The 18,406-nt window shown below is 34.9% G+C and overlaps 2 protein-coding genes across 3 annotated transcripts; one reads left to right on the forward strand and one right to left on the reverse strand.

The window, feature by feature from the left end:
• LOC107634718 (E3 ubiquitin ligase BIG BROTHER-related) lies at positions 216-1,779 on the forward strand. Its single transcript, XM_016338147.2, has one exon. It carries the CDS (start codon positions 241-243, stop codon positions 1,543-1,545), a length of 1,305 nt encoding a protein of 434 aa, XP_016193633.1. The 5' UTR covers positions 216-240; the 3' UTR covers positions 1,546-1,779.
• LOC107634708 (serine protease SPPA, chloroplastic) lies at positions 3,880-9,882 on the reverse strand. 2 transcript variants are annotated; one of them, XM_016338138.2, is made up of 13 exons: positions 9,479-9,878; positions 9,211-9,394; positions 8,922-9,059; positions 8,667-8,834; positions 8,478-8,581; positions 8,098-8,165; positions 7,101-7,267; positions 5,931-6,000; positions 5,425-5,579; positions 4,650-4,755; positions 4,461-4,548; positions 4,231-4,374; positions 3,880-4,136 (listed from the first exon to the last, which is right to left on the reverse strand). In XM_016338138.2, the coding sequence occupies exons 1-13, from the start codon at positions 9,806-9,808 to the stop codon at positions 3,948-3,950; spliced, it is 1,911 nt and encodes a 636-aa protein (XP_016193624.1). In that variant the 5' UTR covers positions 9,809-9,878; the 3' UTR covers positions 3,880-3,947. The 2 variants fall into 2 exon arrangements, with proteins under 2 accessions (XP_016193624.1, XP_020979996.1); XM_021124337.1 differs by lacking the exon at positions 3,880-4,136 and having other exon boundaries at positions 4,251-4,388; positions 9,479-9,882.

Below are 18,406 nucleotides of genomic sequence, written 5' to 3' on the forward strand. Positions count from 1 at the left end.
CATCAAAAATTAATTGTATGAAAGTTGAATTTTAAATGATTGTTCAACAACATATTAAAAAAAAAAGACATTTTGATTATATTGTCAAGGTTTCAAAATATGAAATATAAAAAATCAAATTTTAAATTATATGTTATTATTTAAATTACTATTTTAGTATTTTAATTTGTAATTAGATATTTTGAAACCTAATCATATTTTATAATAACAATAGCACTCCTCAAGTTTTTCGATCCATCAATGGCAGATGTAACGTACCTTCTCCACCATCACCACCCTGAACACGACGACGACCCTCACCAAACGCTAACTCTACCACCCTACTGGTCTCCTCACGATTTCGATTTCTACGCCTCCGATCCCGAATTCCCCCAACAACCGCATAACAACCACCATCACCACCACCACCACCATCGCCACCACCACTTTCCCCAATCTGGTTCGTCCACCATTCTCGACCGAGAGAATCAGGTCAATTTCGTTATGGATTTATTCCAGCAGCGTGTTGAGCAGTCACAGGTCATGGGACACCCTTTAAACGACGCCGTTTTCGGGAGCAGCGATTTTGGGATTGAAATGGACGCTTTTACCCTTGATTTAGGGTTCCCTTCTGACAGAGACTCCCACCACCGCGCCAATGCCGCTGGAGGGGATTCTTCCGCCGGTGGTGTCGTTGTCGTCGACGATGACGATTTCTTCTTCGGGAGGAGGGTTTCGGGGTCCGAATCCGGCGACGCGGCGGCGTTCGAGAACTGCGTGAGCCTCCTAGGGTTCGGATCGGACTCCGACGAGGAAGAAGACAACGGCGTTCTCCGAATCTGCGTGCATTCCGACGAGGATTACAATTTGCACGACGAAAACGACGACGTTTCGAGTATTCCTCTGTGCTGGGACTCGCTGCAGTTGGAAGATAACAGAGAGAACAACGACGATTTTGAGTGGGAGGAGGTTGATGGAAGGGTCGACGAGAGGGAAGTTCTAAGCATGCTCACCGTCGAAGACGATAGATCCGGCTCGGTGTCCGTTTCGCCGATCACCGGAATCGAAGTAGCCGAAGAAGAAGAGGTTAACGTTTTTAGGGTTGGAGGAATGGAGAATTTGGAATGGGAAGTGCTTCTGAATGCAAACAATTTGGACACAATCACGAGCCCGGATTTGGATCACGATTCCGAACCCTATTTTGGTGATCACGATGATTATATTTACACTGCAGAGTATGAAATGATGTTTGGCCAATTCGCCGATAATGATAATCCATTGAACGGTAGGCCTCCGGCTTCGGCTGCCGTCGTCCGGAGCCTGCCGTCAGTGGTGGTAACAAAGGATGACGTGGAAGGGAACAATGCGCTCTGTGCTGTTTGCAAGGATGAGTTTTGTGTTGGGGAGAATGTAAAGGTGTTGCCTTGTTCCCATCGTTATCATGGTGACTGCATTCTGCCATGGTTGGGGATTAGGAACACTTGCCCCGTCTGCCGCCATGAGTTCCCCACTGATGATGCTGATTATGAACGTAGGAGGCTGCACAGATCTGGCCAGAGGATTTGATCATTGCTTGATGAAAATGGATCAGATTCGCCTCCAGAGTTTGATGAGAATTTTAGGTTAAGGGTATATATTATTTTTTTTTTATTTTTTTTGGACATGTGCTGGTAATTTTGTTCTGATTTTCACAATGGAGGTTTGAGGTTTTGATTATAAGAATGTTTACTCACTACTCTTCTAATTGTACCATGGATACATTATAGAAATTAATCAACTTTCCAAAATGTAAATGATTGTACGATTATTTATTTATTTATTTATTTATTTATTTGCTGAATTTTTCGATGCTTGTTGATTTCTGTTCTGTGGAATTCTTCTTCATATGCATGTTAGAACAATGAGTGCGAGCAAGATCCTCTTTGATATATAAGTTGAGTGACTGAAAAGCTCTAATTGGTTGCAAGTTGTAACTGTGAGAGTTCTCTACCAATCTTGGAAGAGAATGGGGGAAGCTTTTCTGTGATCATGATTCAGGAATTTCACTTATTTATGTCGATTCTGGCATTGACCAACTTTTTATTTGGGATGTTTTAAGAGCTCTGTTTCTTTTCTGTTTTGTTCTTTTGACTTGCTTTAAATGTATTGCAAGTCCTTTTTCTGATTGGAGTGTCTTTTTTAGGATTGTTGCCGTGGTAGTAAATTTTGACAAGCAGATATCAGTTATGCGGCATCCTTAGTGCTAAGTTTACATTCTTGTTGGAGTTGCTTGAAATCTAATATTCTGGTAAAAAGATAACAAGGGTTGACAGCAGTGGTAAGTGAGTCTTGGAGAAGATAATGGTAAGAAAGGTCTCTTAGTCCTAACAATTTTCAGAGGTAGAAACAATTTAAAGAACATAAAACATAGAGATATTACTTTCTTAGTACAGTGCCTACACTGCAATGTTAGAATGGTGTGTATGGTTGCAGTTCTGCACGATTTAGTTAGTTAGTTGAAAGTCTTGGAGATTCAGTTATGCTTTTCCATTGTTTCACAAACTATTCTTTTTCAAATTGTGGCACATTTTGCAGCTTTTTCATGTGTATCGCAGATGATGTTGTCTTTGACTCTATTAACTTGTGTAACCCTAGGACATATTTAAGCCTTGCCTTCATTTACAACCCTACAATGCTTCCTTGTTCGTAGATTCTGTATCACACGAGAAAAAGACTAGATGATTAGAGTTACTGCTACCTCACCCTAAAAATTGATTCAGTTCATTATTTTCAAGTGAAGTGCTAGTGAATTTACTTTGGATGAGATTCCTTATCATACCCGTTATTAGAATCATTGTTAACATCAGTACTATGTTGAAGAAAGCACCTATTGAAAAGGCAAGGCAAATTAAATGTATAAACTTTGGCATATTAAATTTAATGCATGCAAGTTATTATCTCACTGTCATAGCCCACCATGCAAAAATGGTACTTTATGACGAAGAATCCTTAGAAGACATTGCCAGGAATGCAAATTACTTGCCTTCCTTTCCCCTTAATATCTGTCATGTTGCTTAATATAGAACCTGAAATTACTCTGGATAGCATTTTCATTTTTGTATATCCTTAAATATCAGTGGTTCAATTAAATCTCTGGGGTTAAGTAAATTTTTTGCTTCAGTTTGGTTTTGGGGTTGAATACAAGTTAACTCGAAGTGTATTATTTATAGCACATTCTCATTTATATTTGGGTAGAATTCCATAATCATGATTAAATATTGAAAGAGAATTGCAGAAACATTGTCACAGAGCCAGCATTTTTTCTGAATTAGGTATGCGGCTATGCACTCATATATGGCTTTGGTTTTATAGTGTTAAATTGTTACTTTCTACCTTGTTTTTAGGCATACTTTGTCAAAGAGTTTCTTTTAGTGCCCTCCCAGCCATTGTTGTCAAACTCTCGAGTTAACTCGTAAACTCGTACGAGTTTACGAGTTTAGATATGGAATCGAGTTGACTCGGGCATAGACTCTATCTTGAGTAAACTCGGCTAGACTCGGCTAAACTCGGTCAAACTCGGACAAACTCGTGAGTCTAGGACCAAGTTAGCGAGTTTGTATTTTTTTTCATTTTTCCTAAAAAAAGCGTCATTTTGAAACTAAAAAAACACTTTTTTTTTATTTGTATTACGATAACACTCGCAAAGAATAAAAGAAAACTCACTCACAACTCACTCATCTACGTCGTTTCTCTCAAGTCTCACTTTCTCCATGTTCTGCCGTAGTCGCCGTTCCCCGTCGAGCTTCCATTGTTCGCCTGTGTCTGCTACCTCTGCTCTGATTTGCGCCATTGTCTTTGTGAATTTTACCTGTGTTACCCTCTGCTTTGTATTTCTTCACATCTCCACTATCTGCAAACCATTGGTAAGAATTATCATGGCTACAAGGAATTCAGGCAATTTTTCATGAATGGCAAAATGCAGTTGAGGTTTAGATGTCCTTCGAATTTCTGAAACATGATTCAATGATTCCATCGATCCGCGCTTGAACTCCATTAGAAAATGCCGAGTCCTGTGACAATTCCTTTAACGTTGTGTCTACCTCAACGATAGAACTACCTAGACTTCTCAAAATCTCGGGTAGAGAAGGGGTGGGTCTTGAGAGCTCCACAACAGTAACCTGCCACATGGCTCATGCATAATAACCATGAGGAACATGAAATTCTAAGAACACAACATTCTAAGTGCTAAAATAAAGCTATTCACAAACCAACCTGTCTGTCATTAGGTATATTGGCCATTGATTTAGCTATGGAAATGGCCCGAGAAAGGCCACCAACAGCATCAACTAAACCATGTGAAGCTGCATCCTTGCCCATCCAAATCCTCCCCTGCGCAACCTCTTCCATCTTTTCTACCTAGTGGATAGTAGCTGTAAGCTTGTAACTTAGATAAACAATGAGGATGAACAGAAAGGAATGAAATTAACTTATCAAGAACATACTGTCATTGATCGCGAAAGAGCTGCCTTGTCACGAAACTGTTTATAAATGCGTTGTGCAGACTTTGCAAATAACTCTGCTTCATGTGGCCTGTACTCCAGAAAATGGACGGTAAAGAGAAAGAAATAATCATATTTGCATATACTAGAGGATAGAGACAGTAAGATCTTAATATGAACAAAAACTATTACCGAAAAGAACGCTGCTCAGCAGCAAGGAGTTCAGCGTATCTTCCCCTTGATATGATTTCCTTGTTGAAGCCAATCATCTCATACAATTTCCCCAGGTTAAATTTTGCTACAAAAAGAAATTTTATCCCATCAATATAACAGATTACAATATCCAACAAGAATATATAGAGCTCAAGCTCATAACTTCAAATTGTATTTTAATCCCTCGTTTATGCCACAGTTGAAATGACTTCATTTTTCTCATCTTCAGTTTCCTTTGACGTAAAACTGATGATGAAATGGTAATGATGTATAACATCTATTTCATCTCATGTCAATGCATTACGAGGCAATCTTGCACCTGTACTTGGGGCATATTCGTAATTGGAAATGTGTTATCCTTTGAATGCAAATTCATCCTATATAGGCTGTGTATACAAAATTATTGATCAGATTTTCCTCAAAATGGAGAGGTAACAGAAATCAGTTCTCTGTGAAGTCATGCATACCTCTTACTAAGGTTGGTTGGGAGAAATTTCAACAAAAGGAAAACTAGATACCCAATGACTATAATCAGCAAGGAATATTTAGTGATACCTAATGCGTCTACCTCAAAATAATAGACGGATTTAGCTTGGTGTCTGGACAAATGTTTAAAAGTGAGCAAATATCAAGGATTTAATGCAGATATAGATGAGATCGTCTGATTTGAATTGCATACACCAGCACAGGTATGTTGATTTGTAATAAATCTACATTATCCCTTCTCCATCCTCAAACTGACACTCAAGCTCACCTGTAACCACTCCAATTGAACCAGTTAAAGTAAGACTTTCAGCAACAATTGCCCTTGCTCCCATTGCCGTGTAGTACCCTCCACTTGCTGCAATATCAGACATTGAAGCAATGACTGGTTTTGAGGCTGCCAGAAGCCTGATTTCTCTCCACATCCTGCAGATCATGACACTAAAATATATTAACTGAACAAAGAGAACTCGCCAAAACACAGCATCATATTCACTACAAATATAACAGATTTATGTCAAATTTAACTAAAACAAAGGCTTCACTTGATCCATATAGCGTCAAGACATGGTTACTATTGTTGTCATTATATTGAAGCTATGTTAATGCACAATAAAGAAGCAGCTGCTGCTAACATTAAGGACAAATCAATGTAAGACACGCTCCCCTAAAGCATTAATACCATGTTACAGACCCATCCTAGATGTATCTGACCAGTCATTTCTTGAATTTCATATTCACAGTTCCTTTTTGGGATGGGAATTCACCAGCACTTACATATCAGAAGCAAGAGCATCACCTCCCGGACTATCAATTCGGATAATCACAGCCTTAAATTGTTTTGATTCTGAGAAGAAAAGCAAGTTAGTATGACTGGTGCAAACTATGGTGCCGATTCAACAAGTGAAATGAAATAAAGCATAATAACAGTGTCAAATTACAAGGTTTGGCAAACAGCATTATGGATGAATAATGAAAACCAATGTTCTAAAAGCTATGATGCACGGATACTGACACGGACACGGGACACGACACGCACCGACACGCGAATTTTAAAATCTTATAAGACACGGGGATACGCATACATATAAAATATAAAATATTTTTTAGATAAATTATAATGATATTTTGATATTTTATTGATATTAAAATATAAATTAATTTTTTAATTATTTTTAATGTCTTATTTTAATTATATCAAGTATTTAAATTTTTTTTTGTTTTAATAAATAATAATATATATTATATCTAAATTTATTTCAAAAATATATGTTAAGAATAAGACTGGACATGCTGACATGTGATGGTATTTACGTGTGTCTAAGTGTGTCCGGCGAAGAATTTTTTATTTTTTATTAAGACACGGTTAGACATAGCAAACACGCGTGTCGGACGGTGAGTGTCGTGTCCGAAATGTGTCCCACACGCGGACATGACAACTCAGCGAAGTGTCCGTGATTCATAGCCTAAAAGTATGTATAAGAGTTGGATCTCAGTTTATTTAAACACTCAACAGAATTATGCCCCCAGCTCCCCACTGCTTACATCTTGGAACACTAGCATGAACAACTCTATAAGCCACGAGTTTATTTGTTCTCTTAGATTTCCTCTAGTGGACAGATCTCTCTCTGTCAAAATTACACATCGACTAATTTTATTTGTAATCCCTTGGCCCGTTCTTGTAACTCCCTCTTACTTTTTTTGAATTTATACCTCATAGTCTTCGAGTCAGCCAAATCTCAGGCAAATAGCTCTCGAAAAGCCATTATAGTGAAAACTGCGACTAACATAACAGACTCTAATCAAACAGAGACAACCATGATACTACAATCATGAAAACTATCATAATTGAGGTAAATAGCTCAATAGCATTACAAGAATTATATTAATTTCGAGACGGTCCTGCTTGGAATTTAAAGGTAAATTTATAAAAAAAATCAAGTATACCTCTGACTTTGCGAATCTTCTCAATGATCTTCTCTGCAATGACACCTGAGGAACGAACACCTGATGAACTATCACCACGGCGGATGAGCCCTGTGGCTCTGATTATGGCTATCAAATCTTTACCACCAGATACTCCAAGAGTCCATTTCCTGACTAAAGAGTATTTTCTGCATTAAATTGAAGAAACAAATTACAATTTCATACAGTTAATGAGTCGCTTGCCAGTCTGATTATTCATAATAGAAGTCTGATAGGAAGCAGGAAGCCATAGTAAGTGAGACAAGTTAATAAGAACTGTATTGTACACAAATAAATGTGTCTCAACTCTCAATACATGAGAACTAATTTTCCACTTGTCTTGGGGAAAATATGAATTCTACTAAAACAAAAAATGTCAACATTACATAATCTCAGACCACAGAAGATCGTAAGCTTGTCTAACAGCCAGGTTAAAATGTTAAAATAGTTACAAGCCAACAAGGGATTAGTCACTGTGTTCAACGGTGGATATCCCAGTCGTGAACCAAAAAAAAAAAAAACACTGATGTAGTAGTAAGTAATTCTGTAATCTCAAGTAATTTTATGTAACCAGAGGGCAAGGAGATATGCAGCCACAGGGTTAATCCCCAATCAGTGGGCAAGGAGTGAAGATAAAAGAAAGACCATTGACAAAAGAAAAACTACTGGGTAGGGATTTAGCTCTTTTGCGGTGTGGAGATTTGTAAAGTAAGAAAACGAGAGTATAATCACCCTTGGATTATTTACTGGGACCCACACATATTTGAAGTGATCCTTCTTATTCTTCAAATCTCCGTACTTTAGAGAGGGAAAATCCATTAGGTACAGCTATAGAGGTATATATGTATATAAATGGTATCATATTTCTAGTGAGGTTATGGGTGTTGAGATATTTCTAATACCATGAGGAATTAAAAACATTCAATATAAACTAGACTACTAGAGTACATTCTTTCAGGCACTAGAAAACATATTTTACCTGTAATCAACCATAGGTAGATTTTTATTAATTTTCACTCCTAGTCTCTTCCTTAACTTGGCCATAATCTGCAAAACATGTAATGTTTCTTATTCTTTTAACCTCCCCTTGATTGTATCTCTCAAAACAATTTGTCAACCTATATAAGTTAACGAGCATACATGAATAGTGTGGGCACCACAAATTAGTTGATTGAAGAAGCAAATAAAAGCAACATACTCTACATTCTACAGGAGCAGCACAAAGCTCTGACTACTTTCGTTCAGATTTCTATAGACAACTAACCATCAGAGATCCTATCTTACTCTCTCATTAATCACGACTTACGACAGTACTGAAAGGTGTAATTTAACATATTACACTAGAGTGCAGTTAAGTACCTCATCCTCATAGATTACGTCTGATATGTAGCCCTTTTCCTTCAGTCTGTCCACATCATACACACCTTCATTTATGAAGTTCTCAATATCTTCTTTTTTCTTCCCTGTATGAAATATGTAAAGCTCGTAAGTTGATTTATCGATCCAAGGTCGAACTACACAGGACATCAAATGCAAATGCAAATGCACCTTTAGCAGAAGACACTTTATCCAGCCAATTTGTATAGATATTGTCAAGCAATTGGTTCAGCACCTCAGAACTCTCTTCAGTCATTGATCTATGAGTAAGGTTATCTCCTGATTTGTATTTGCCAATCCTTTCCAAATGAGGCTCAATTCCTAGGTTATCTAAAATACCTGAAAAACATATATATCAGTTTTAGGTTAAGTATATTGATAAAAAAAAAATTAAAATTCAAAAGCATGTAGCAATATGATACTTACCTCTGAAGAAAGGTGCTTGAATGGCCAATCCATACAAAGAAACATAGGCACTTGGAGGGGCATATATCTCTTCACATGCAGACGCAAGGTAATACTCCTTTTCTCCACATGAAGGGACAAACGCCACAACAAATTTCCCTACCAACCATAACCATAAGTAGCAAAGACCGACACCACTCAATATATATATACACACTCACAAAATCACAATATAATATAAACTTGAGTTGCATCGCATCAGAGCTCCATAATTGTAACTCAAATCTACTTGGCACTGTTGTTTATTTACCTGATTTTCTGAAATCGAAGATGTGACGTCGAATTTCATCGAGTTTAGCCCAGCCGCAGCTCAAAGGATCAATACGGAGGTAGATGCCGGCGATCCGAGGATCATAAGCTGCTTTGAAGAAATTTTCACAAATCTGAGGCAGAGACAGTGCTCGAGAGTACCTACTCTGCAGCTGATCCGTTATCTGAAAAAAATAAAATAAAAAACGCGCCAAAAAAAACTATTTCTCAAAAAACGAGAAAACGGTTAGAGCCGTTAGAGAGAGAACCCGGCCGCGCAGCTTGACGGAGTAGAGGGAGCCGTATTGGACACGCTCCCAGGGAAAGGCGAGTAGAATCTTAAGCTTGACGAGTTGCTTGTTCCATCCAGTAACTGGCTCGAACTTATCATCATCCTTAGCAGCTGACACGGCGCCGTTTTCTGGTTGTGGTTGACTTGAATAGGAAAACGAAGAACGAGTGAGGAGGAAGCGCCATCGGAATTCAATCGAAGTAGTTGCAGTTGAAGTTGAGCTGAATCGCTGAATGGCGGAGTAAGAGCGCGTGTGTGAGCGCGTGAACGTGTAACTGTGTTGAAGGACATTCTTCCACTTCCACATTTCTCTGCGTCTTCGTTGAGTTTCCTTTGCATCATTGCATGCCACGCTTATAACCACTTTCCTCTCCACTTGTTGCTTCCTCCTCCATGCCACTATTTTCTCTTTTTAATCAATTTACAAAGATATTCCTTTCAAAAAAAAAAATATTATAACGTCATTAAAATTTATTTATTTTTATTGTTAATTATATTTAAAAATATAAAATAAAATATATTATTAAATTATTAAATTAAAAAAATTATACTAAAAAAATTAAATTAATAACTAAATAATAATAAAAATAAATTTTAATAATCTCTAATATTTCTAGAAAAAAAATACGATCTTCCCTCTTTTTTTCTATTTTTTAACCTACACTTTTTTTTAAGAAAGTTAAAATCGAAATTTATATAAAATTAAAAAAGAATGATTAATCGTTAAATTTCTATTCGCGTCCTTATAAAAACACAAAATTCTAAACAAATAAAATTCTAATTACACTAATCGTTAAATTCTATTGGCGTCAGGCACGGACCTAGGCACAACAGTGAGGGGGCACTTTCCCCCATTGTGTTTTTAATTTTTTTTTTTAAAAAAAATAGTTATACATATTATATAATGTGACCCATCTCAAATTTTAAATGATCCTACTATAAATAAATTAAATTCAATTAGCAAAGTTTTAAATTTATTTTTTTATTTTTCTATCATTTTGACTATTATTTAATCTAATCAAATTTAGTTTTTGTGTCGTCACTCTTTTATTCCATTAAACTCTCCTCTTATTTTTATATTTTCAACATTTTTTTTCTATTTCTTGTCTAGTGGTCATCCTCTCTTCATCAAAAAGAAAATTTCAAATTCTCCATGTTTTATATATAACTCTCCATGACTCTATGTATGTATTTTCTAATTTCATTGTTTCTCTTTTAATATTTTCAATTGAAAATTTTAATTCAAACAATTATAGTTTAGGTATTAATCTAATGTTTTATTCTCTTCATTAATTTAATGTGCCAACTAATTCACTCTTTTTATTATTAAATGTGTATAAAAGTAAATAAAAATAAAATTAGTTAGGATGATAAATTATTTATAATTTAGTTAAGATGTTTTAAGTTTAAATTTTTAAAAAAAAAATATTTTTATAAATTATATATAATGAATAGTATTTTAAGAATAAAAGTGTTCACTAATTCTTTTTAATTTTTATATCTTCATATAATTAATAATATTTAACAAAATTTATTTTAGTATATATATTTTTGCCCCCACTTCTAAAATTTTCTGATCCGTCACTGATTGGCGTCCTTATAATCGTTTTTACGTAATGTGCTTCTTCTTCTTTCTCTTCCTCCTCCCAACCCTAGTACTGCTACTTCTTCTTTTTCTTCTCCTCCTTTTTCTTTATTTTTCTCTTTCATTATCGTCGTCGCCATCACCACTTCACCACCTCTATCTCCTCCTCCTCTTCCCTTTCCTCTCATTTGAATTTCTTTAATCTCCTCCTTCCTTTTCCTCCTCTTCCTCCATCATCATCGTCGTTGTCGTTATCGTCATCGTCATCGTCATCGTCATCGTCGTCATCGTCATCGTCATTGCCATCGTCATCATTATTGTTATTGTCATCATCGTCTTCTTCTTCTTATACATATAACCGTTTAAATCCACGAAATTACTTAAATGATAACTACATAAAAATAGACTCAGTTCAAAACAAGTACAGACTAAGTGCACTTTATTTTAAATCCAGAATATACCGAAATTACTTAATAATAATGACACATAAACAAACTCCTCCTCCTCCTTCATCATTATCATAATCTTTTTCTTCTTTTTTTTTCTAATTCATTTTCTCCTTCTTGTTTTACCTTTTTATGATTCTTCTTATTTTATCCTATTAACAAGAATAAAATGCAGCAACAAAGAAAAAGAAACACATAATACTGCAAAATCACTAGAAAAAAGAACGACGATGAGAAGAAAACACGTGAAAAAGAAAAAGGAGGAAGACAAAAAAAAAAAAGAGAAGAAGGAGAAAGAAGAGGGGAAGGAGAAAGAGAAACACGAAATACAAACATTTATGTTAATAAGGATAGTTAGAACGTGTATTCACTCTCATTAATAAAATTGATTTTTACTATACTTGACCAACTTGATTACTAAAAAAGTTTAGATGTATAACAAAACTGATTCTCAAATTACTCCTACTACCATCATCAAGTTTTGAAACCCTCAATCCATCTACACTATCAACAATAAGAACTACTGCCACGACACCAACCCTTTTCAAAATCTAAATCTCCATAACCTTCTTCCATCACCACTTTAACCACCTTCAAAGTGAGGGCAACATCACTACTAATATCATCAACAACGTCATCAAATCAAAATTAAGCAAAAATGATGAGGGCAAGCTGGAGGCATTATCACCCAAATTGCGCCTCAACGGTTGAGGTGATGATTGAAGAACATGGAGGTGAGAACCAGAGTAGCAAAACGACATATTTAGATTCTAGAACAAACAACAATTCAATAACTCAATAAAAGCACTTTAGCAGTTCAGAACACTATTAGTATATATAACTAAATTCTCCTTTTACTATTTTAGCAATCATAATTATTTATACTCTTAACTATATCATAACTGCAAATTGAGCAAGTAATATAATATAGTTTGAAATACTAACAACAGAAACATCAAAAAACACTTCTCCAAAAGGACTTTGTACAATAGCAACAAAGGCGTACCTTGGGATAACTGGAGCAAGAACAAGTACAGGATTTTTGGGAGAACGTAGCAGTTTTTGAAGCCACAGCTACCTTGACAGCATTTTGATTCAGAACAAGAGCTACTGAAATAGCTCCTCCTCCTCCATTTACAGCACTTTGATCTGGAACAAGAACAGCAGCGGCTCCATTTACAACAACTTGATTTGAAAAATAAGCAGCAGTTACTCTCTTTACAGCAATTTGACAACGGAGTGGGACACAAGCAGCAACACAACCATTTTGGCAAGGAGCAATTGATGGAGGGAAGACAATTGACATCAGAAAATTTTGTAGGCAATACTTCTTTCTGAGTACAAAACGTTGTGATAATAAAGTAGCATCTTTTGATCAGTTATTACAGCTTGTTAATTTCATCCCGGATTTAGAGAAACATTTTGTCAGTCTTATACTTCCCAAGTTGTATTTCATGGGTTAATAATTAAAATTGTTAGGCCACACAAATGCCTAATAACCTACCTTGACAATGAAGATACTCCAATGCAACTACGACCTCAGTAGCATAAAATCTATGAATATTGAGAACTTGATGTCAGTTAGAGGAAAGTAGGAGCCATGTGCATGTAGCAGCATATTATTATACCTGGCAGCCTTTTTCTTAAAAGAATATATAGAAGTTCAAATTAAGTTTTCAAAATATCGAGTTTTCTTGAATTGTCCGCTATCGTTAGAGGAAAATTCACCTATAAGACTCTCATATATGTTGAAAATACGAAATAGAAATAGGGAAGAACAAATTAAATCCTGCCAGTATATCCTGATTACAAAGGTTTAACTGGCCTAAAGTGCTTTAAGCATGTTCTCCACTGTCCAGGATCTACAAAACCAAGGTTACATAAATTTTAATGGAAGTCACAATTCTTAGATTTTGAAGACTTCAATATTTGGCACAAGTTGGCACAAGTTGAATATGTAATGATGCTAATAGAGTTTAATGATTTGAGACTCAGTATATGGTAAATTAATGAAGCACTTGAATAGAGTCCAAATCAGTTGTTCTCCTTCTTTTGCAATATTTTCTGCGATGCAGTTGTGAAGAGACTCCACATGTTGGTTATCGTCGAGTTGAACAGTGAACACCAATAAAATATTGACCTCTCCCTGTTGAACCGAGTAAAAAAGAAGTGTTTATCCATTCAAGGCAGAGGAGACAGCTGCAAAGTATAGATCAACTGGAACAGCTCCAAAAAAAATATTTGGTTGTTTCTAACTCTACAATCTTCTAGGCTTGATTCAAATGTTAGTATGTGTGTGTTCTGGGCTGATTTTTTAGCTCATGTATTGTTATGTGTGCATAGTGATATGTTGACATGTATATAACATTACTTTTGTCAATAAGAAATTGAATAATTTAATTGGATAAGTTTCTTGTAGCATTAGGTCACGCATACCCATCTCCTTAATTTTGCTATGCAGCCAAACGTCCAATTAATGCCTTTGTCTTATTGACAAATGGATTTAGCAATAAACAATTGAAAAGTACTTCTAAAATCAAATATAAAGAGGATTAAATTATTTTGTTCTTTGTTTCCTGCATAAGTGTCATTATGTCTCGACAACCATAGCAGAAAGTTTAACCTTTTTGTTTGATGATATGAAGCTCAAGTTGCAGTAATTGCCAGTTATTGGCATGACAAAAAATTCTCAAGGGACCAATCACGAACATGAACAATATCATTAACTATGAAATATTAATGTTGAAGTTTAACTAGAACTCTGGCAAGTAGTAACTATTCCTCTATCCACCCCTTTTACTTCACTAAACCTGACAGCATTGTAATAACTAACAAAAACAAAACATGGATAAGTTTCTAACTACTTATGGTGGCTGCATTTACAAAAGTACGAAGATATCAATAAGGCAAACAAAAATTTTCTATCATAATATATATGGTTAGAAACATCTTAGTCACATCTATCATCATCTTCATCATCCTCATCATCATCATTAGGAGGGTTCAGGAAACTGTCAGTGTGGTCTAAGAATTCTATATCTTTAAGTGATTACTGATCACTCTATTGTGACTGATTTGTAAAAATTTCATAGAATTTTGATTAATAACTTTAGGATAAATAATTACAATAACATAATAAGAATAGGAACTCTATAGCACAAATTCAATCGTACACAATAGAAGAACAAAAAAACTTTGCCCTCAATGCAATACTAAAACCAGAGAGAATACAGAGCAAAATCCATTCAATTCACCAAACTATGAAGTTAGAATTCATATTCTCTGAAAAACTCATCTTCAATGAAAAGAGAATCGTAAAGAAGACCAAACTAACTAAGAATGATCAATATAAACCGAGCTAAATTACTTAAGACCTTAGTCTAGAGGACTATTATGAGATCTTTACACTTGACAAAGTCTTGAAGGAGCAACATGTAATGAATAAATAATAAGGATCCGAGTTAAGTGCTTGTGGTGTTTATGTATCAAGCAAAAGTTTGAAAACAAAGTATTTAGAGTCACGACTAGACTCAAGGTGCAAAACACCCCCTCCAAAAGAAGAGGAAGCCAAAGGCTCTGAGCACTAATAATAAGGAATGTTAAAACTTAAAAGGATAATGTAAGCTCAAAGGGTTCCCCAATCAAGTGCTTGTGGTGTTTCTGTGTTGAACAAAGCTTGAGACAAAACATTTAGAGTCACGACTAGATTCAAAGTGTAAGTACGCAATGAAAATAAAATGTGAAAAAAAAGTAAATAAGCTTGCTTCAAGGTGATGATTCAAGGAAGGGTTCTATAATCTAATCCGGACAGAGGCCTTGAAAGATTATAACTAATTATGTTGAATTGTACATAAGTGAAATGGCTAGCCAAATTTATTTGGATTGAAACCATTCACCCTTGTATTTTAAGGTTGAAAAGTTTGATGACTAAGCCATGATTCTTTGCTTGCTTGAGGACAAGTAAGAGCTTAAGTTTGGTGTTGTGATACATGAGCATTTTAAGCACTTTTCGTTGGCATTTCTTATAGAAAAGTTATAACTTTTCCTTGGTAATTATATGATTTTCAAGGTTATTTTATTAGTACTTTGATTTTCTTAGTTTTATTATTCATGTAGGAAAATGATAGGAAAAGAGAAGCAAAAGTACAAGAAGGAACCAAGAATTGAAGACAAGTGCAGAGATGATTCGTGGCTGCTGTCAACCCTGCCCTCCTCACATTCCAACGAGTATAACTTGAGCTACATAGGTCCAAATGATGCGGTTCTAGTGGCATTAGAAAGCCACCTTCCAGAAATTTCCAACGATATATAATAGTTCTTACTTGTTCTTGGGCATCACGTCGCTAAACGCCGCAATATTGGCATTCAGCGCCGAACCACGTCCAGCACCAGGAAGGAAGTCATGCGTACGCATCCCATGTGCGTACACACAACCAGCGCCAAAAGAAAACTTGTGTGTATGCATCTGGTATGCATACGCACAACACCCAGTCCACGTTTGACATGATGAAGCAGCGTGAAATGCCTGGGACGCGATTCACTTCTGGAGGCTTGCCGTTAAACGCTACCTTTCCGACGTTTAGCATCAGTTACGCTGCAACGCAATCCAAGATTGCAATTAAGGCAGAGGATTTGATTTTAATTTTGGATTCTTTTTGAACAATTAGGTTTTACTATAAAAAGGGATGAGATTAGCTCTTCCTCTCTCTTCTTCTTCTTCTTCTTCTTCTCTTCTTCTCAATTTCTTCTGCACTTGAGAGTTTACACACTTTTACACTTTAAGATTTTTTCTGCACCATGAGTAACTAAATCTCCATTGTAAAAGTTAAGAACTCTGTTTATTTTGATGGGTTAATACTATTGGTTCTTCTACTCTTTGATTAATGCATTGATTTATGTTCAAGAATTGGTTTCGGTCTTTATTCTACAGATTATGGTATATTAGAAAATAATCTTAATCTAAATTGAATCCCGTTGAATCTTGAAAAAGTTACATAATTGGAATTAAAGCTTGAAACCTTTTTCTCATAATTCTTCAATTATTTGGTTTTAATATGATACGTGACATATAATCGGATTATTTTTGGGTTTTTAAGAATTGTGTGGCTTATAAATACGAATTTGGACTTAACCTTTTGACATAATTAATTGATTAAGGAATTGACAGTTGATTAGGTTAGAAGAAATTGAATTGTCAAGGAATTAAAATTCAATCACCTAGGGTTTGCTATGAATTAAATCTTTGCATGATCAAGATAGATGACAATAATTGTTAATCCAAAAATCTAAACATCTCCAAAATCTTGACTCTCTTCTCGTATTATTTTTTCACACATTTACTGTTTGCATTCTTCAATTCTCTGTCTTCTATGTTATTTGATATTCAAAACTCTCAATTTCACTTATCTAAATAGAATATTCAGTCAACCATTACTTGTTTAATCCGTTAATTTTCGTGTGATCGATACTCAATCACGGTAAATTTATTACTTTGTACGACTTGATACACTTGCCAGTAATTTGTGATTTGTAAAAATTCGCATCAAATGCTCTGCAGTTATTGGCTTCAAATGGCTGCTTAATCGGGTAGTTACCATGTCATTTACTGCTGAACACACTCCTTTGTTTTTAAAATTTTTTGAACATGTAAAAATTTTAAATTTGCTTATTCTTTGGGATCTTGACAGTGAGAGAGAAGAGAACAAGAGTAACTTTGTGTTGATGGAGATGAGTGTAGAGATAAAATTGTTTTTAATGTTATTAGAAAAAGTTAGAGTTTGAATAAGTTAAAAATAATGATAAAAAAATAACTTTAAAATTTAACGGGTTTTTTTATGAAGCCAATAAAAATTTAACGAATAGTTTTTGTTCAACAGAATTTATCGTTAATAAATATAAAATTAGTTTAAATGTTTCATAATTAATTTTATCATCTTCCAAATCTTTGATGGTCAGAAACAAGAATTTACTCTTAATTATTTATTGGCTCTGTTTTTTTCACTTGTAGGCGAGTTTGTTTGTTGCTGGCCTTTGATAGAGTGGAACAGCATTACAAAGATATTCATACAATAATACTATGTCAAAAATAGTTGAGTGTTTTAAATTTAAGTAGTTGAGCTCAAGGAACAAGGATGGCCAAACTTTGGCGGGGTTCCAATTTTGATTGTTTAGCTTTTTCTTATAATTTAATTTGTTTATATTTTTATCCCGTTGTACCAAAAAATTAAATAAAAAACTGCAGCTTATATTTAATTAAAAAAAAAAGTAAAAATACACACAAAAACATGGTTGTTCCTGGATTGTAGGTTGCACATGGAAAGTGACTTAGCTTGGGGCTAGATGTAGTAGTTGGAAGCATGTATTGTTGAGGGTATGTCCATTGATGAGAGTTGAGAGTTAATTGATATTAAATGGTTGAAGCTATAGCAGCAGTTAGGTAGAAGTTCATGCACATACATGTGATGATGAATCAATGTCCTTCATAATTTTATTTTATTTGTTCATTTATAACACAACATATCATACCACCATAGATCTTTTCAAATAGCATACTATTATTATTATTATTATTATTATTTCTTCAACTCCTGTACCACCATTGTAGTACTCTTCATAGCTTAAATCTTTAATATATACATTTTACTACAAGCATATGTATATATATTTTAAAAAGGACACCATGTGTGTGCCCTTTGGAGAGACACATGAAACATTTTGACTCTGCACTCATTTTATTTTTCCATTAATTATTTTGTAATTTCATTATTTATACTTAATTAACTTCACTGCTGTCTTGCATTGGCTTACTAGATAGAGTAAAGAAAATGCTTGAATCAAATTTGTTAGCTTCTCTAAACTGAACACACCTATTTAT

Source organism: Arachis ipaensis, chromosome B01, assembly GCF_000816755.2.
Source record: "Arachis ipaensis cultivar K30076 chromosome B01, Araip1.1, whole genome shotgun sequence".
Taxonomy (NCBI): domain Eukaryota; kingdom Viridiplantae; phylum Streptophyta; class Magnoliopsida; order Fabales; family Fabaceae; genus Arachis; species Arachis ipaensis.

Excerpts from the sequence above, each read along its gene's own strand:
- LOC107634708 (XM_016338138.2), bottom strand. The coding sequence starts at position 9,808 with ATGTGGAAGTGGAAGAATGTCCTTCAACACAGTTACACGTTCACGCGC. Across the intron at positions 8,582-8,666 it reads TAAAGTGTCTTCTGCTAAAG|GGAAGAAAAAAGAAGATATT; the intron begins GTGCATTTGCAT and ends TATTTCATACAG. Across the intron at positions 6,001-7,100 it reads GAAGATTCGCAAAGTCAGAG|AATCAAAACAATTTAAGGCT; the intron begins GTATACTTGATT and ends TTTTCTTCTCAG.
- LOC107634718 (XM_016338147.2), top strand. The coding sequence starts at position 241 with ATGGCAGATGTAACGTACCTTCTCCACCATCACCACCCTGAACACGAC.